At 40.6% G+C, this 20,304-nt stretch overlaps 2 protein-coding genes across 5 annotated transcripts in view; one reads left to right on the forward strand and one right to left on the reverse strand.

Annotated features, from left to right (window-relative positions):
• Positions 1-6,174, forward strand: part of fam131bb (family with sequence similarity 131 member Bb) — a 27,931-nt gene extending 21,757 nt beyond the window's left edge. For 3 of the 4 annotated variants that reach the window (XM_005731934.2, XM_005731935.2, XM_013910561.1), the window contains one exon: positions 3,313-3,440. In XM_005731934.2, the coding sequence (XP_005731991.1) occupies positions 3,313-3,362 (50 nt within the window). In that variant the 3' untranslated portion in view covers positions 3,363-3,440. Of the gene's footprint in view, positions 1-1,008; positions 1,037-3,312 lie in introns of all 4 variants that reach the window. The other variant, XM_005731933.1, reaches the window with a different exon arrangement.
• Positions 6,175-8,809: 2,635 nt separating this feature from the next.
• clcn1b (chloride channel, voltage-sensitive 1b) overlaps positions 8,810-20,304 on the reverse strand; it is a 31,932-nt gene continuing 20,437 nt past the window's right edge. The window contains exons 8-23 of the mRNA XM_005731936.1: positions 19,600-19,725; positions 17,558-17,642; positions 17,316-17,417; positions 16,769-16,853; positions 16,255-16,410; positions 16,051-16,120; positions 15,857-15,967; positions 14,066-14,279; positions 13,839-13,972; positions 12,404-12,585; positions 12,234-12,318; positions 12,058-12,140; positions 11,727-11,771; positions 11,505-11,609; positions 10,821-10,907; positions 8,810-10,530 (exon numbers count right to left, since the gene is read on the reverse strand). Of these exons, the coding sequence (XP_005731993.1) occupies positions 10,075-10,530; positions 10,821-10,907; positions 11,505-11,609; positions 11,727-11,771; positions 12,058-12,140; positions 12,234-12,318; positions 12,404-12,585; positions 13,839-13,972; positions 14,066-14,279; positions 15,857-15,967; positions 16,051-16,120; positions 16,255-16,410; positions 16,769-16,853; positions 17,316-17,417; positions 17,558-17,642; positions 19,600-19,725 (2,126 nt within the window). The 3' untranslated portion in view covers positions 8,810-10,074. The remainder of the gene's footprint in view (positions 10,531-10,820; positions 10,908-11,504; positions 11,610-11,726; positions 11,772-12,057; positions 12,141-12,233; positions 12,319-12,403; positions 12,586-13,838; positions 13,973-14,065; positions 14,280-15,856; positions 15,968-16,050; positions 16,121-16,254; positions 16,411-16,768; positions 16,854-17,315; positions 17,418-17,557; positions 17,643-19,599; positions 19,726-20,304) is intronic.

Here is a 20,304-nt window from a genome sequence, read left to right on the forward strand (position 1 = left end):
AATCTGCAGACTGTACTTAAAGTTTTATCTCGAATCATTTAATCATAAGATTGGTTTGATTTTATGCACGTGTAGCAATCTAAGATCAATTTGTCAATAGAGGGGATACTGATTGACATTTTTGAAAAGAATTGTCTGCCAGTACTTTAATTCAGTTCAGTTTTCTTTGTACGCATAGCACCAAATCACAACAACATTCACCTGAAGTTACTTTATATTATAAGCTAGAAAACCTACAATAACAGAAGAAACCCCAACCATTAGACGACCCCCTTTGAGCAATCACTTGGCAACATTGGAAAGGAAAAACTCCCTTTTGACAGGAAGAAACCTCTGAGTGAACCATGGTCAGGAACGGGCAGTCATCTGCTGTGGATGGTTGGAGGAAATGGCAAAAAGAGGAAAGTGAGGATTTCTAGCTTTTCCTTGGGTACATTTAAAAGTTTTATTACGCTAGCCGGGCAGCTGTGTTCTTGGTTAAGATACTGAACCCATTTTCCCCCCGAGACATCGATCAGGGTGCGAGTATGTGCATGATTGTTAGAAGGGTTAACACCATCACATCCAGAAGGTCCTGGATTAGGATTTGCTGGTCAGATGGGGCTTTCCCATGTGGAATTTGCATGTTCTCCCTGCACCTGTGTGGGCTCTATATGGGCACTCTGGCCACAGTGCACAGACGTCCATATTAAATTAATTGGTGAAATAGGTGTGAATGCTTATCTGTCTCTCTGTGTTAGCCGTGCGACAAAATTGGCAACCTGAGCAGTTGTACCCTACCTTGGTATCGGCTCCAGCCTCCTGACCCTTGAAATAGATAATCGGAATAAACTGAATGGATGGATTTTTTAACTTTTGACCTGCCGAAGACATATACTTTTACATTTCCATTATTTTGACTGAATTGATGACAACATTAACTGATGATAAAAATATTAGATTTGTGGCCTCAATAAGATAAAGTTGGGAATAGAAAAATTTGAATAGATTAGATAGCAGAAATGTCAGGAAACAAGAGGGAGAGTTGAAAACCACAGTTGCGACAGGCCTCCAAACTTCAGTTATTTTGGGGATTAATTATGTAAAAGGTGTGAAGCAAAAGGGACTGCTATGAAAGTTTTCATGAAAATTGCAGGGAGCAACCTTATTAATGCACAAAACAATCAGTCACCTATATATCTAATTCATGAAGTCCTCATCTTCAGGTTGATTTTGCTGTGCAGCTCAAGAAGGCAACACTTTTTAGCAGCTGAGCTCTTGTTGGCAATCCATCATTGAATAAGCAGTGGTATAGGATTGGCTGCTCTTCCTTATGACAAAAACCGTAATCACAATTATTTTGGTCCATATAAATGGACTGAATGCTGAATGGTACTTATGTAGCACTTATCTGTTCTAACTGAGCACTCAAAGCATTTTATACTACGAACCTCATTCACCCAATCACATACACATTCATACAAATCAACACCTAAGCGGTTTTATCTAACATTCACACACACATGCCAAACTCTGATGGATGCGTCGTGACTGATCTTCTGATTGGTCGACATCTTGCTCTACATCCTCAGCTACAGCTGCCTCTATAAAACACAATCAAATAACACAATAATTGTTTTATCCCAATTGGATATATTGAATATAATTTTTGACTTTGACAACCTACAGTGGTATCATGGTAGCACAAAAAGCTTTAGGAAAAGATCCATTGGCTTTTCCACCCATGTCAACAAACATGCTAACATTTCTACCTGTTAGAGAGTAGTAACAGGTAAAAAAAAAAAAAAGGAAAAAAATAGAGAGTAGTAAGCTTGTTCCTACTTGTTTATGTCACAATATAACTGCAATTTTACTGAGAGAAATGGGGGGAAAGGGGGAAAAATGGTAACAGCCACTAAAAACGGACTATTATGTATCCCAATAGTGTTTTATTATAGTGCAGAGAGGCTGATAGGATGGTCATTCGATTTCTGACTACATTTAAGAGTCTTTGAGCAAAACACTGAACCCCAAGTCACTTCAGAATGTCTGTGTGAATGACTGCAAAGAGCTCTGCAGACACAGCTAAAGTTAAAAGGCATGCTAAGTGCAGACCATTTACCATTAAAAATTAATTATTTGGACTTTGGAAACCTTGACTTTAAACCAGCATTGACTTGAGGTCTGCAGAGAAAGATTATGTATTGCAAGCTTTAAAACAGTTTGACAGTTGGCCTTGAGTTGAGACTGTCTTGACAAAGTGTACTTTGATGCGTCACGGTGATCTTCATATTTGCCAATCAGTCTGTTAGCTGATACAGTAGGAGAAATCTGAGGATGGATTTTGGCCCACTCCTCTCTTTACAGAAACTATAATTCCTTCAGATTTCTTGACTGCCCATTGGCAACTTGCAGCTTCAGCTCCTTCCACAGATTTTCTACAGGACTGAGGTCTGGAAACTGGCTTTGGCTCAGTGTTTCTCTTCTCCAAAAACAGCGGGTTGAGTTGATACCAAAGGTTTTGGTTTCATCTGACCACACTGTTCACTGTTCAGTAGAAAACCTAAGACCGATCTTCACATGTTGCTTCTTGAGCAGGGGGGACCCTATGGCGTGTGTTATCAGTGGTTTTCTCGGGGACTGTAGTCCCAACTGCCTTCAGATCAGTAATAAACTCCACCTGTGTAGTTTTAGGCTGATCCACCACCTTTCTCATGATCATCCTCAAAACATGAGCCAAGATCTTACGAGTGAAGCTCCAGGAAAAGTGCAATTGATGGTCATTTTATATTTCTTTCATTAGCAAATAGTTGGACCAAGAGTTGTCACCTTTTCACCAGGCTTCTTGCTGATGGTCTAGTAGTATATCCCAGCCTTGTGCAGGTCTATAATCTTATCCACGATATCTTTTGACAACTCCTTGGTCTTTTCATAGTGGCGGAGAGGCTGGAAAGAAAGAAACTGACTCTGTGGACAAGTGTGCTTTATACACATAATTGAGATCAAGTGCCTCTGTTATTGGTTGCTTGGTTGACTGGTTGATTGATTGGTTGAATGATTATACGTATCATACTTACTTCACTCAATGCTATGCAAATCAATTTATAACTTTTATATAATGTGTTTCCTGGATTTTGGGGTGATATTCCATTAAAATGAAAATATCATAAAAACCTGAGACTGTTCATTTCTTTGTAGGTAACCAAACTTACAAATTCAGCAAGGGATCAAATATTTGTTTTCACTACTGAAGAGGACAATAGGTAAAAATCTATCCACATACATAAGTTAGTCATCTAGTTGACCTTGTGTGTTTCACTCTTTCTGCCCTGATCAGGAAGAAGATGTGGCACTGTGCATGGAGCAAGAGTCGGCCACATTGACTCCACCCACACAACAAGGGGATGCTTCTGGTGGCAGTAGTCCGGGGCAGCTGCCAGCAGAGCCAATCACAGAGCGGAAGTTGTCTGATGTCACTTCTGGTCTCATTCAGACACTAGAGGAGGAAGAGCCAGAAGAGGGGCCTCCTGCTTCTGTGGCAGCCAACTGAGTTTGTGGCAGACAAGAGACAAATGAAGAACTGACTGGGGAGTCAGCAAGAAATGAGCATAATAACACAATATATCTCTATTACTCTGTTCCTTTTCAGGTATCAAAACCACAACTTTTTTGGTTGCAAGGTCATTTCTTCAAAATGGTGAGAAATAGATTTGGTGGACTCCCAATAACAGTAGAGCTGATGCAACAATGGACACCTGTTTCTTTGCAAGCCTTACATCCCAAAGGTAACTGAAGAAAAAAAGACAGATGAAGGCGGAAGAGAAGCACCAACCGAGTGAATTATATCCACCGGGAAACTGCACTGAGACAAAAAAGAGGGGAATGGAAACATGCATGCTTTTTATGAGACAAGCAACTCAACCCTGTCATCATCTAATAATGATAATAGAAATCTAAAGTAATAAAAAAATAACAATAATTTTGTAATAAAAGAAACAAAAAAAAGGACAACAATCTATGTATAAGTGTATGATAAGATATGAGATTTCCAGTGGGAGAACTACACTGTTTACAGCTGTTATTCAACACATAAGATAGAGTTTAGTCAAATTTATTTCCCCATTGCATCAAACACATGCACTATACTTTACATCTGGCAACCCAAGCACTTTCACAGATGATTGAAGTAGGCCCAGAAAATCTCAGCATTTCAGTGAAATGCCGTTTTCCCCGAGGCACAATCCAGGGACAGGCTCGCCCTGCTGACTGGACACCCAAAAACCCTGCACAGATAAGGATTGTACTGTATACCGTGCTTCCTACTCTGTCTCTCTGTATGCATGTTTCTTCAGAGTACTATGGAGTACCTGTACTATACAGCACTGTATAGACTTTGCACTGAACCATAGTATCCCAGGTGTGGCCACAGTGGCCCTGCAGTGGGCCTGCGGTGGGTTTGAGCGGTGGCTTTCATGACTCAGAAATAAACACAGAGCTGCATATGTGAATCTCTTTTGCACTGATGCAATCCCAACAGATCAGAGGTTCCCTTTGGACTGTTGAGGTTACCCAGTTTCCGCTCTGAAAGCTTTCACCGACAACCAAAACCGAGCCACTTGACAACGCGAACCCTCAGCTGCTTTTTTTTTTCCATAGACGTAATCGCGATGAATAAAGGATGATAACCACTATTTTGAATGTACTGGAAGACAGGCGGCAGTACACGAGTGCTGCTTTGATGCCTCCTCCGTGGTCCACAAGAGAGAGAAGGGAGCGCTGTTCTGTTTTGTGAAACAAAAACAAGTGGGGGAGTCTTTCAACCATGTTGGAAAGTGGATTCACTGCTGGCTCACCAAGACCACAACAACACACACGCACACACAGATATGAATATCTAAATTGTAACCAGCAATAGGCAGGCGAGACACTGGCTTCCCAGATCAGTGTCAGCTCTGTCACAAATATGTAAATATTCTGAGTAAATAAAGAAATTGCCTCTCGCTCACAATCACAACTGTTCTATTACAGTATGATTTCTTTATTTTTGTACACCTCTTGGGTCCCACCTTATTTTGGGGATTGCTCTCAAACTCACAGCTTAGCCTAGCAAAGTTTAGTTTTTTCTTCTTCTGTGTGCAACAACACAAAGACAAAATCGGAGGAAATGGGAGGGATGTTGTGTTTTAAGTTGGGTGATCGAATCAAACCGAGGGGCATTCAACTCGCTGAGACCATCGGCGGTGGAAAAAGTTTGGCGACGGCGACAGGAGGTTGCCATTCAGTCAGCCAATCAGGGAATAGAGCGGACGATAAGGACTGAACACTGGAGCTGAAAAGATCGGTGTCTTCCTGCTCATCGTTCTTACTGTGAAGCAGCTGCCTGGATGTTTGACAAGCATGGTTTATTTTTTGTGGGTTTTTGTTTTTCTTTCACTGGAGGAAGGACGGTGTTTGCTAGCGAGACGTGGAGTTAAACAGCGGCGGTGAACAAAGTGGACTTTCCGTGCATGGCTCACTGACAAAACTTTACGACACTACAAAACCACTGTTTTCTCTGTTGGAGGAACACCTTCTCTCACTTTGATGATTGTGTGAGAAACTTTTAAGATGATAAGATATATGGTTTATTGACTTGAATGAATTTATTTATTGATTGCTTCTTTATGCAATGTTGGGGACAATGTTTATTTTTCTACTGACCTGCTGAATTCTGAGTTAGAGTAGGTGTCACGGCTGTGAAGCACTCTCGTTTTGTCTGGTTTTGAGCACTTTAAACCAAGAAGAGATGGAGCAGTTTGGCAGCTCACTGTTTTTAAAAACTTCAAGAATTTCAGTAGTGCCAGGTGACAAAAACAACTTGAAGACTGCTCAAAACTGCAAACAGAATGTCTTTACGCAATGGCAAATATTAATTTATTTATTGAAAAATTACTTGGTGGGGAGGAAAAATAAGACATCTTGTACAGAGTATAATTTCACATGGGTACCAACCCTTCTGGGAGCAGTATCTTTTTTTTTTAATGAGTCAGATGACGTAATGTGGTGGAAAGACCAATGCTTTATATATATTTCTTTGACCATCGCAGCTTATTTGGGCTTGACTGTTTGCTAATAAGCTACATCACAAGGAAACATGCATGAACTCCATTATAGACACTGCTTCGCTTTGGGTTATTTTTATTTATTTATTTATTTATCTATCTATTTATTTTGTGTTGTTGCTTTCTTTCTTTTTTTTCTTTTTTAAATTAAATCTCAATGAATGAATAAACAAATAATAAGAAGCCAAAAATATTTCTGTGGATGTTAAGGTTTACTGATCACATCTTTGTTAACCTGCTGGTTTGCAGTTGAGTCACTCTTTTTGTATTTCTACTGCCATCTTCCAGTTACAGTTACAACTTGTCTGCAGGCATGATGCTCAAAACCTGCTTCTGGTCCTCTGCCTTGCTCCTTCTCTTCCTTTCCGTCTATCTCTTTGTATCTGCTCTGTATATTTGTGTCTGTCTGTATGTCTGTCTGTGTACAGTAAGATGTCCACTGTCTTGTTGGAAAAATCACTGCCAAAAAAAGAGAGAAAAAAAACAGAAAAATAACTTGACGTTTTCAGATCAGTCATAGGGAATTTGATAATTATAATCTGGAAGTGTCTGGCAAAAAAAGTAACTGCTGTATAAAACGCTGTATAAAATTGGATGGCTTCTGTAAAAGTCTGCATAAAATTGGATTTGTTTGAAATGAGGCAGTGTGACTGGTGATACCAGTGAACACTTATAACACTCCCACCTATGCATGCTTGTTGGATGGCTGTCACAGGATGGTTCTTCCGTGCTCCCCCCTCTCTCTCTCTTCTGTCAACTCTCTGTTTCTTCCCGTTTCTCTTCCTTTCCCCTCTTTTTCCTGCACGACCTCCTATTGACCCTCCGGCTCCTTTTACCTGCCTCCTCTCCTTTTCCTCTGGTGGAGAAAGAGCAAATAAACAAAACCAACAAACGGCAATTCTTGTGCACACGTGTGGTTATGTTTACATGTTTTCACAGGTTGGAAATAATTAGATTCTCACATGTTCACCTCCTTTCTCTCAAGAGCTTAGTGAGTGGGGGGTGTCTTTTTCTTTTTTGGACTGACAGTGGGTGTCTGCGACCATGTGCTTGACAGGCAAAAACAGCAGTCACAAGGAGCTGGCAGCAGAGTAATCCAGCCTGTCATGCTTTTCCAAAAACATCCCTCTCCAGTCCTTATCAGGGACTTTTATGCCAGGAGAATATTAACACAGCCAGGCCTCCTCCATAGGGACTAACTGCTGATTTGTTCAAGCTCACATAGGAATCAGAGGCTGGAACACACTGCTGACCTTCACAGCACAGAAATCTTTATATGCATGCAGATGTTCTCTTTTTAGACTTTTTTTTATTACCCTCCTTTTCTTGACGTAGTATATCCCAACAATTACAAAACTAATTTGTACAAACATTAATGCTCCTCAGTGGATAAATAATTGTGTTCCACTTAAGATTTACTTTTACTGAATGTGGAGTATTTAAAAAAATATGAAGTACGCTTATATCATGTATAGATGTAATATATACTCTATAGATACATGTTGTAATTTTCAACAACTTATTATACTTTGGGTTGTTTAATCTGTGATCTATACACCTTGCAGTAATTATTAAGTTGATAACTACATTATGGAACCCAGAAACTCCAAACCAAAGCTCAACACTAAAAACTGTGAGCGCCTTAAGAAGTTGCTTTGCAGATGCTAATGTTACCGATGCTAAACATGAAGTCATGGGAGTGACATACAACAAGACAGTTTTTAATTTAAATTTAACCTTTATTTAACCAGGAAAATCCCATTGAGATTAAAAACCTCTTTTTCAAGGGAGACCTGGCCAAGATAGGCAGCAGCAAGTTACAGATTTTTTCCAAAAATTGCCAAAATGTCAATAAGATGGCCAACCTTTTCTCAGATCCTGCAGATTAAAAAGTCTGTCAAATTTTAGAAAAATGTCAGTGGTGATAAAATTGTGCGTTTAAAAAAAATAGTGGGTTCAGCAGCAGGTTAGAGAGAAACGCTCCCCCACGCACACTAAATTTGTCCACTCCAGCTCTGAAGTTTCTGTCTATTTACCTTATAATTATGATAATTATTAATACTATCCCTCTTTGGCTTTTTTGTGACAAAAAATTGCATTGCTTTACAATAACTGTGTCAAACAACAGATCCGTGCTATGAGATAATATAGAAATAGAGTACTAAAGGTGAGTACAACCGTGCTAAAGAACACTACTTCAGTAACAGCACACTGTTGCTCTCTGCTGCTGACATTTTCCTAATGTTTGCATGCTAACAGACCAAACTAAAGCCAGCTCAGGCTAAACTTGAAGGTGATAATGTTACTAAAACCATCTGAGTACAGTGTCTTCAAATAAACCTGATAAATATAGAAGATTTCTCTTTATAATTAAAAATGGATTTGCAGTTAGCTGGATAAAGTTTTATTTGTTTTATTAGTTGTTTTATCTTCTCGCTGATACAGGATTAAGTAAACTGGGGGTGCTGCAAAATTGCTGTTTCAGACCATAAAGTCAAATCAATCATTCTCCAAACTTTTGTTTTCCATCTGCTAATCTCAACCTTCTATAAAAACATTTCCTTTTGAATGTGTTAAATATTTCTTCAGTGACAAAACCCACATTTTCAGCATTGCATCTCAATCCAGAAACAAATGAAAATATATTTATTTTAGCATTTAGCTGGAAGCACTGCTGCATCCAGCCTCACTGAGAAAGATATTTAACAGCAGTAAAGAACTCAAATAAGTTAGTGGACAAATATAGTATTTATTATTTTTTAAAAATTACAAACCAGTAATAATGATTTAGATTCACAATACAGAAAATACATAATAAACATGTTATAACAAGTTATAATTTTAAATTAACCTCAATCAGTAAACTTTAAATGTGTGATCTCTTTGACCCATCAGTCAAATTAATTAAGTCTTAATCACTATATTATTTCATTATAATACAATTCTTTACTGTCAGCTACCCTACAGGTACTTAAAGGTATAATATGCAGGATTTTCCTAAAACAGTAAAATCTCTCAGTTTTCCTTTACTGTTGTATTTATCTGCACAGACTGATTTAATATATTCTGTTTTTCCTGTTTTCTGTACATTCCTGGGTTGCAAGCATTGGGCAATGATTGTGTAGCCCCCAGCTAATAACAACAGGAGGGCGGGATTACATCACTGCCTCTATTTCTTTCCTCATAAATATTATAAAAGAGCTGTTGTGATGTTAGTTTTCATTGCATGTTTTCATTACACCAATATCCAAAATAAGAAAGAAATTTTAATAATTAGACTGGAATAACTACTACTGACTGGCACTCATGTTTTTATGGTTTCCAGTGTCACACACTGGGCAGTAGCTACTTAAAAACCACAGAAAGTATTAATGCAATGTTATCTGGTAATGTTATCATACGTGTTATAGTCATTGTCAACACCAGTTTATAGCCTAGAGCCACACCTAATTCACACTAAATTAAGAAATGCAGCACCTTCCCTGCTGACTTGTGTGATTTCTGCTTCAGAACTCAATCATTGTAAAACAATTAGAAAATTATGCTTCATTGCTTTTTTCTTGCTAAAGCTGTTCCCTCCATCCTCATTCTCAAGGCCAAGTTTACAATAACTGACCACTGCTGCATATTATACCTTTAATGACATTAACAGATCTTAATACATGTGAAAATCAGCTGTTTTCGGCATTTCAGAGATACGCTTGGAAGATTGAACTTCAGTGAAACGGTTGTCAGCAGTTCAGAAGACACGGGAAAGCACCTGAGATTTTAAAGAGTGGAAAAGTGAAACTATCATCAGAATAGAAAAAAAATATCCTGTACTAAAAGTTTCTTGAGCTTTGTGTGCACCAGTTCCTCCTGCCCACCGAGAGCTGAATGTCTGTGACAGCTGCAGGTGGCTTTGACTCCTCCATCTAAACTGCAGCTTTGTCTTTTCGGAAAAGGAGTGACATTAAAAGAAGGTAAAAGTTTTTCTTCTTGAAAGCCACTTCTCCTAAATGGGCTCATCAGAGTCCTCGCTCTCCCTCTCCTCCTGCAGGGAGGACAGTGTGAGGACAGGGCTTGTGGCTGACATGGGAGAGGCAGGGGCTGACGGCGAGGTAGAGGAGGAGGTGGAGGGGGATGCTGCCTCCTGAGCAGGGCCTTCGGCCCCTCTTGTGGAGGTGGAGCTACTATTGCTCTCCATGGTGCTGGGGAAAGAGGAAGCAACGTCACACCCAGGAGCTCCTCTTGAAGGCTTCCCTCGGGAATCATCTTTGGACTCCCTCCTCACCAGCTCCCCTTCCCTTCTGCTACCCTCCCCCCACAGGTCTCTGTCCTGTGTTGGCGAGGAAGTGGTGGATGAGGGAGGCTGGTGCTTCTTGGCTTTCCTACTGGTGTCTCTGAAACTGGCCAGAGGAGGACGAAGCCTCACCCCGCTCCGAGTTGAGCCCTCTATGGCTTTCTGCAACTGTTACAAGAGTGAACGAGGTTTAAACATCCACAGAAGCAAAAAAAAAAAAACCCCAAACATACCACAAAGCAGAGCAACAACATAAGATCATTAAAGTGAACATCCAGCGAGATGAGTTGTGAGGGCGGTTAGTGGAATAACTGCATGAATCAGAGCGTAAAGAATGATGCACGCGGTGACAGAACAGCTCACAGCTCGTCGTGCCACATTACCGGATCAAATCCAGAGAGGTGACAAAAAACAAGCTGATAAATTAAAACAAAATGAAAAGCAAAAAGTGACTTTACCTCATTCAGTGCCACAACACCCACCAGCTTACCAATGCTGGTGACATAGGCGTGACTGAGACCCAGCAAGGAGAACAGAGTGTGGGTCTGAGTAATGAGAGAGAAGAGAGAGGACACGATCCAGTCAGTGTTAGATGTGCTGTACTGTGACAGTGTTCTGCTTGCATGACTGCACTGTTTCTCATAAGCAATTTTTCTGCAACAAAAGAGGAAACGCATGGCTTTGCTACATAGATGCATAATAAAAAAAATTCAAGTTTCAAAGTTTTATCATATGGACAAAGAACAAACAGGGCGTTCTGTGTGTTCAGACTCTTAGGCCAAGCTGAAATAAGTCTAATGTTTCATCACAGCTTTCAGAAAGCTCCTTTAGAGCTACAGTTGGCAGACAGGTGGACTTGGTATGCACTTAAAAAACTGAAAACTGAAGCTGGGACAGATGAATCAAAAACTCACAAAGTCACACACAACAAAGCTGGTTCAAAGGGAGCATAGCATTTATGGGAGAGAGGCTAAACAGTTTGTTTCAGACAGAAGATGAACTTGGATATAGTTTCAGTATAGTTTAGTTACGAAGAGTTTATTCCTCCCGTTTCCAGTCTGTGAGCAGAGATCATGACATGAAAATAAGTCATAGTTGTAAGTGTACAGAACCAGTATGTGTACATGATTTTTGATGATCACCTTATGCAGAGACGTTCTTTCCACCAGCTGAAATGGAGAGGGGTCTATGCGTATCTGCTCCATATCAATTGGTTTGTTCAGCTCTGCCTCTTCCCAGGCTTTGATCTGCAGCCAATCACAAAGCAGAGAGATGAAGGCGCAAACTAGGTTGTAATTATCAATTAGAGTGGTTTGTTGGTCCATCGTTGAGTATGAGGCTGCGCAATCAATAGTGTAAAGTACCTCCTCTGGAGACATGGTGTCAGTCAGCTGAGGGGTTGTGGTCTCCTGAGAAAGGTGGAGGAAGAAAGAGATGATAGACCAAATGATGAAAAGAAAGATAGATGCCCCCTGCTGGTTTTAAAGTATTACCTACTGCAAAAGTTATCACTAGGTCAGCTTCAGGTTATGCCCCCACCCCCCTCATCACATTATTGAGGCTGGCTTAGACTGCCATGCTGGACTGATATCCCTGTCTTAGCTGTCACTGCCAACTCAGTAGCAGATCACTGATGCACTGCTTCTTTGAGTGTTTAGCCTCAAAGCAATGGATACATAAGGTTGATCCCAGTACCTGAGTATCTGTCTGGCCTGACAAAGACGTGGAGGAGAAGAGTCTTTGAAGGGTCCTCCTGACAGATGGCAGCTTGCGCTTGTCTGGGGATGTGGTATGGCAACGCATGTCAGAGTAGAGACAAGTGACATGGATGAGCGAACCTGTCCTTGTATGTAGTGGAAATAACGTGTTACCTGAGTCTGTGTGGTTGGCGGAGGGCTCCTGAGGTTTGGGGGCAGGAACGGGTCCATTACATTCTTCCTGCACAGGAGTGGTGGTCTGATGGACACAACGCTGTCAGTAAGGGGGTTGCAAACACAAACAAACAACACCTGATGGTCAGGAATAGGTCACATTTTTCCACCTTGTCGGGGCTTTCCTCTCCTCCCTCCTCATCTACAAAGGTGAATGACTCCCAGCTGATTTTGGAGGCTTGACCCGGTGAACTTTGACCTCTTTCAAAGACTCGTCTTTGAGGTGAAAGCCACCAGTCCAAGAGGGCTTGAAGCTCTGTCCTCTCAATTGAACCTAGCAGAATCATAGATTCTGCAAAAAAGGAAGTTTCACAGAGAAAAAGTTTGGCATTCAGGGGGAAACTGTTGATACTTAAATGAGATCAGCTTAGCACCAAGTCAGAAAAAATAAGTTTAAGGTAAAAAAACCAATTTAATGGTCCTTATTTTCTGTCATAAATATATATATATATATTGTTACAATGGATAATGTTGACAGTGGCCAAGGTTCCAAAAAAGAGGTGAGAGTAATCCCTGTTAGACAAAAGCTCAGGCTTCAGACAGTAAAAGCTGTTGTCTTAAAATTTTCTCTACTCTTGGCTCCATATGATATCATTAGGAGCTGATATCTCCCCAATATGATCATCTCATGGACACAGCTCTGCCTCTGCGCACAGAAGCTCCACCCACATGTGATTAAACCCTTCTGTTTACGAGGGCGGCCAATCAGAAGCTTGTTTCAGACGGATAGTCAACTGAAGATCTGCACCAAGGCTAAGACGAATTATTTTGAACTGTTAATCATGGAAAGCTACTTATAGACCTGGTCTATCCCATTAGTACTAAGCCTTTTAAAAGCAAAATAAAGTATTATTGTTATGGTCCTGGGTCGGTGACCCAGTGTTTTTGGTTTTTGTACTTTTACTTTTGATTTCATCATGGTTTATGACTGTTTGTGTTTTGGGTTTCTATCCTAGTGTTTCCAGCTCCCTAGTTTTGTGGTTCTGATTTTTAGGTTTCGTTCTTTGACCTCCCAGTGTTAATTCCGTGCTCCCTCTGTTCTGTGTCATCCCTACCTGTGTATTCCCTCTAGTGTGGTCTCTGTGTAAAGCCCGCGTCTCTGAGTCTGTGCCTTCGCGCGTGTTTTGAGTTTCCTGTTTTATTGTGAAAGTCTGTGTCTTATGCCAGTGTGTTCGTTTGTGTTTCCCTGTCTTGTCTTGTTGATCATAATCAGCTGTGCCTCCCTCCTGTGTGTCGTTTCCTCGTTCCCTTCTGTGTATTTATAGTGTGTGTGTTCACTCATGTTAGTTGCTAGTCCGTCTGTGTTTCTCCCCTTCGTGTTTCTCCCAGTCGTCCATTCAGGTTCGTTTTGTTAGTCATTCCCAGTTTAGGTCACCTTGAGGTTTTGCTTTGCTCGCTCTGTTTGTGCCACCTATGTTAAATAAAGCTCGCTCACTTCCAAGCCAGTGCCTGCGTCTGGATCCTGTCTCACACTCATCACATGTCTGCCCCCGCAGCCGTGACAATTATGGCTCACAGAGACGGCAAAGATGTTGGTCATCCTACCTTTGGAGTCGACGATGGGGATGGTTTTCAGAGTCGTGGTGTCAAGCAGATGGTTTAATTCCCGAAAGGTGGCTTGAGAAGACAGAAATCTCACTTTGCGCACCATAATGTCCTCCACAAAGATGTTATACTTGCTGGGAATGACGGGATACAACAATAAGCACAGGTTGCCTTTCATGACAGCGGTATGAAAACAAAATAAGGACTTTTAGGTATTTTAACTTTACCTTATGTGCCCAAGGGCCAGCTCAGGCAGGTAGGGTAGCTTCTTCACCTGGATGATGGAGTCGTAGAGAGACGGCTGTAGACCCTGCGCCACCATATTAGCTAAGATGACGGCCACCATCATGGGTAGGATGTGGGAGATTTGACCAGTGAGCTCAAAGCAAATTACTGCTGTGGAAACTGTATGTGTGACGGCCCCCGTCATCGCTGCTGCACCTGTGATGGGGGTGTGATATAATTCCTCCTGATTATTGTACATCGTCATTTTCAGAGGAATGGTTTTGTTTGTTAGTCCACTTAAAACTGACCCATGAGTCAAGCATAAAAAAGACACCAAATAAACCTGTTTCTATCTACAACTTAGCAAAGAGTCCATTTTAAATTGTATCTTTAGACACTTTGTTACTAGCAACTTGAGTTCAATCTGCAAAAAAATGCAGGCATGAAGTCTATCTCAAAGTCATGCCTTTAATAAAGAGAAAAATATTCAGTAACGATCTGACGCAGGACCTGATAAATGTCCTTCATGCCCTTCAGCTGATCATCTTCTGTTCACCGAAGCAAAAATGGACACAGAGGAAGGATGGCTGTCAAGAAGCCATTATTAAGGAAGGGAAAAGGGGGGAAAAGGCTGAGATATATGAAACTGATGAATCCAAATTGAAACTTTTGGGTCAAATCATCATCTGTACAGTCAACTTAAATGTACTTTTATTCAACCAGCAAGTTTTTTGTTTTGTTTTGTTTTTTTGACTGGAAATGATGATTTTTTTTATTTTTATTTTTTCCCAGAACGATGCCTCTTCATCGTCTTATCATCTTTTGGGAGACGCCTGTGTCATTTCTGGTCAAAAAAAAACTAAACTTGCCTGTTGAATAAAAGTAACTTTAACTCAAAATTTACCAGGGGTATGAATAATTATGGGCTTGACTGTATATACAGAAAAGGTCAGGAGAGAGGTACAACAGCGAGTGTCTACAGCCGTCTGTAAAACACTGACAAGGCTCTGTCATAGTTCAGGGCTGTGTTTCAGTCACTGGTGTTGGGGATTTTACAGTGAAAAGTACAGTGAGATTTTGATCCACCATGTAACACCATCTGGAAAGTGTCTGATTGGCACTAACTTCATTTTTCAGCATGAAAGTGATCCCAAATGCACCACCAATGCAGTAACAGCATATCTGGATAGAAAATAGAAGAGCCTGGACCTCATCATTATTGAACCAGTGTGAGATCATCTTAACAGAGAATGGGACAAAAGGCAGGGGAACCAGGGGAAGATTACTTAAAGAAATTATAAGAAAGTTTGAAAGAGTTCAGACTGTTGAAACTTTTACTTTTAAGATCGTTAGAATTGTACAAACTCTGTTTTCTGTGTATTTCAGTGTGGTTGAATGTTTTAGTAAATCACTACACCTACTTCAGCTAAATAAAACAAACCATCAATTAGCTTTGAAAGCATTATACTATTTATGACACAGTAAATCAGAAACCTTTAGGAGCGTCAAGAGTTTAGTGGTCTTGAGAGGCAGATAAAGTACATCTAGTTTTAAAAAACACTCAGTTGTTATCAAATGTAATATTTTGTAATGACTTTTTAAATTATAATTTGTTTATTTTAGCACACAAACTGATCATTTGGCATGTTGGGGGTGATTTCTGCTGCTAAATCTGCAGCTTGAACAAGAGAATATAAAACACCAAAAAAGGAAATAACTTTTTTTAAACTTTTCTTAAATCTACAACTCTTCAAATAGCCTTTGGGGACCTGGGGGAAGGTTAACAGACTGACCAATGACAGCGTAACCTCCTGGCAGGATGCGGTAGACTATCCCATCAAACAGGATTCCATTTGGGAACAGAGTGGCCATGATCTCCCCGACAAGGCGACCGAAAGCAGCTCCTTGAGGAGAGAGATAAGGCACTCTGGTAAAGACAAATTGAACTGAAGATCAGCAGGAGACTCGCATTACAAAATCCTCTTACCTAATATGAACACCGGCATAAAGGCACCTGAGGGGATGGGCATAGTGGTGGAAACTGCTGACATCCAGAACTGCAACACAAAAACAGGATCAAAGTAGGATCGAGACCGATCCCAGAGGTTTTTCACGCTATCGCACACAGTGCTTTTCAAGGCAAAACCCACTCCATACACAACGTGAGGAGGAGGCAAGGAGGAAGAGATACCTTCATGATGAAGAAGAGGAGAAGGATGATAAAGACACTGACACGAGGATGAAGCCACGCGGCAGAGCGACCCAGGCCGGGGGGAGCAGGGTATTCTGAGATTTTGGTCCAGGTGAAATTATCAAAGAGTGAGTTGATACACTCTCTAGGCATCAGCTGCAAGAGGAAACACAAACACACAGAAAAAAATTGTCCTAAACAAGGTTTACATAAACACAAAATCAGCACATCCTGATGGCGCTACATGTTCATAGTAAAAAAAACCTAAAATGTGACATGTAGTATAAAAAATATTCAGGAAGAATAGAAATTATATATGTTCCAGTCCATTTACATTAAAAGAACAATCCTATTAATTTACAATCATGCGACAGACAGCCACACTTTCACAGGTAAGGTTTTAGTGTTTGCGGACTTAGTGAAAAGTCACCTGATTCATATCAGGTTTTAAAAAATACCACCAGAAATGAACATGAAAAAAGTCAGAGAATTAACAAGATTGATGAATTCTGACCTCTCCAGCCATAAACTGTCCAAATCCAGGAGGAAACGTGATGGTGGCGATGATCAATGTCACTGCACCTGGATAGATCAAACGACTGGGACAACACACAGACGGAGACACACACGAGTTCATTAAAAGCAGCAGTGTATCCCCAGAGGACTACAGTTGTCTTGTCATAGAAATAACCAGTGTGTGTGAACCAGCGCTGATTGTAGAGCTCTCTTGATGCTGCTACTCTCTTTTCTCTAATGGTGAAGACTAATGTTCCCTGACTGTTGAGTCTCAGAGGGTAAGTGAATCTCCCCATTGAGTGAATAACTGGCTGAAAGGTTGTTAAGGCTTTGCTGCTGTCCTGACCAGTGTTGTGAGACTGATGAGTTTGGAGAGTGGAGCTGAGAAACATTAAGAGGAATTGGATTTAAATGCACAAATGGTTTCAGTTCCAAGAAACAGTTTCTGCTACCAGAGTCACAGCAGTGTAAGGGCTGAGCGCCACATTAATCCACAGCAGCGGGGAGGTCTCTGTTATGTTTCTGCGTCTGTGTGGGGATCTTACTGTTTGGTTAGAAAGCGTGTAAGAGCCGTAGGCCTTCTCATGAAGAGAACCACCTGTCTGTTCAGGTAAACGAAGAACGCTCCCAAAAAGCCGCACGAGATCCTGAAAGACGAAAGAAAGCTGGGTTAAGGAGCAAGGATGCAGCTTTTACGTGACTATCGCAGATTAAAGGAACCTTGCTGACTCATATTATTTCAACACGAACACATGCAGGCATGCAAGTACTCACAAAGTCTCCTCACCCTATTATTGCAAATGCAGGCAGCTCTTGAAGGTCAAAGGGAAAATCCATCCGAAAGTTTGTTTTGAAGAGGGCTGTGATTGTGACTGAGAGGAAGAGAGAAATAACTGTTTCCCACCAAGTGAACATGTGGTCTCAGTCTGTCATTCCTATGCTAATACTTTGACAACAGGGACAACAAGATAAATTAAATATAACAATAAAAAACAAATACTCCAGTCCACCTGATGAGTCTGAGCCCATATTTAAGCTCCCTTAGCTGTTTTTATGTCTCCATCAACTCCTGAAGGAAACAAATGATTCTTTATGTGGCTCGTTTCAGTCCACAATGTGCTGCTATGTAATATGCAATGGGTTCCCTAACTTTTAAAAACAACTCTCTCTCTCTGACAGTTTATTAGGTACACCTGTTCAACTGCTTGTTAATGCAAATGTTGGCTCATCCAATCACATGGCAGCAACTCAGTGCATTTGGGCATATAGACACGGACAAGACAGTCTACTGAAGTTCAAACTGAGCGTAAGAATGAGGAAGAAAAGTGATTTAAGTAATTTGAACATGGTATGGTTGTTGGTGCTGTACAAGCTGGCCTGAGATCTGGAATTTTCCCATCCAACCACCTGCAGGGTTTGCAGAGATTGGCTGCTTGATACCAGAGATCAGAGGAGAAAGATCACACTGCTTTGAGCTGATTGGAAGGCAGCAGGAACTCAAATAACCAGTGATTATTTGAGCAGAAGAGAATCTCTGAATGCACTTTATGTAGATGGGCTACAGGAGTACAAGGCCACACTGCGTTTCACTCCTGTCAAATAAAAACAGGGACCCGAGGCCTCACCAACATTGAACAATGGAAGATTGAAAAAACCTTGTCTGGCATAATAACATTCAGACATTAGGGTCAGAATTTAGTGCAACCAACACGATTGCATGGATCAGTCCTGCCTTGTATCATCGTTTAGGCTAATGGTGCTGGTGTTTTAATGTGTGGGGGATATTTTCTTGGCACAAGAGTAACAACTGAGCATCATTTAATCACCGCAACTTACGTGAGTATTGTTACATGCCATGTCTATCCATTCATGACCACACTGTACCCATCTTCTAATGGCAGCTTCCAGGTAAGTAATGTGCTATGTTACAAAGCTCAGATCCTCTCAAACTTGTTTCTCGAATATGCCTCCACAGTCAACATTACTCAATCCAATCCAGCACTTTTGGTATTTGGTGGAACGGGAGATTCACATCATGAATCTGCAGCAGCTGTGTGACGCTATCATAATAATACAGGCCAAAATTGGTGAATCTATGCCATGAAAAATGAAAAAAAATGAATGAATACTTCCTGAAGGTAAAAACAGCCCAACCCTACCAAGGTGTGCCTAATAAAATGTCCATTAGTTGTATTTTAAAAGAGCAGTAAACAGTAAAGTTGCAGGCCTGAAAACCAAAACAATGAAAACAGAGCTTACAGATACTTAAATACTTTGAGGTACTTAAATACTTTGAAGTATTATACTTAAATAATGTAAATACTGATTAACGGAGCTTCAGTGAAGAAGATTCATGAACAGTGTATTCTGAAAAATCGAACCTAATCTAACTGGTTATGTTTGCAATAGAGAAAAAAATTCACCCTGGCACATTTCTGTAATATTTTAACATAAATTCCATGAAACTGAGGTTTCAGACTTTAAAAGATGAAGATTTCCCAAAATCTGTTTGGGTAAGAGTGGCTATGTAATGATCACCCCTTTCTGAGTTATATATTATTTATAAAATTACACTGGAAATGTGAAAATATCTAGTATTGTAATAAAGAGACAGGGTCACCTGAATGCAGCTTGTAGGGATTTTAGGCTACAGGTCTGCTGGGCTGCTTTAAGACTGCGATGATGTATTGAAATATTTCAGGTTTATGTAAAGAAGCAAGTATTACTCAGCTGTCATATTCAGCTACTTTTAATAAACAGCAAGTTCAGCTGTCTTTTTTCCAGTAGTTTGTGTATATCTGTTGAATATGCATTTCCTCTGCTTCTCACCAGCATCCTTGTTCCAAACAGACAGCACCCGGAATATGAAGGCACTGAATGTGGCGGCAAAGTATCCCCGCCAGTAATTCCTCACCGCAAAGTAGGTAGACGTGACCTCAATACTAAACAGCACCCCTGGTGACGGTGGATCGACAGAAAAAAAGGGGAGGAAGGACAGAGGGAGAGGAGGGATTACAGAGAGGAAGAGCAATGAGGATGGGCAGTGAGAGAAAATGAGGGGGAGGAAGAGGAGAGGAAGAGAAGGGAGCGAGAGAGAGAGAGGACGGTATTATGAGTTAAAGCAACAAAATGAATTCAAAAACACTTGAAGCTGAGGGTGTAATTATGCACACCAGGAGAACCACGGGGAGTTAACACACATTCAAACGCAGCTAAACACACACTTACATGTAGTTTCGCTCTCTGACACACAAACAGAGACATAATCAGCATGTGAAGCTATAAAACAATAATCAAAGCTGTGTGAAGCTTCAAAAAAAAGATTTAAAAAACATATTTTGAGACCAACATTATGTCAGCAGTAAATACATTCTAGTTTGTTTTGTATACATCTAGTAACTTAAGTATAGTGCTGTGCAAAAATTGTAGGCATTTCAGAAGTTTAGATTCTTATCTGTCACACACCCATCCGCCCTCGGGGAGAGTTTAATCGTCCCAAAATTATTCTGCAGCGTGACAACAGGGCCAAACAAT

The sequence above is a fragment of the Pundamilia nyererei genome, unplaced genomic scaffold (assembly GCF_000239375.1).
Source record: "Pundamilia nyererei isolate P.nyererei 1_Seehausen unplaced genomic scaffold, PunNye1.0 scaffold00045, whole genome shotgun sequence".
In the NCBI taxonomy this organism is placed as follows: Eukaryota; Metazoa; Chordata; class Actinopteri; order Cichliformes; family Cichlidae; genus Pundamilia; species Pundamilia nyererei.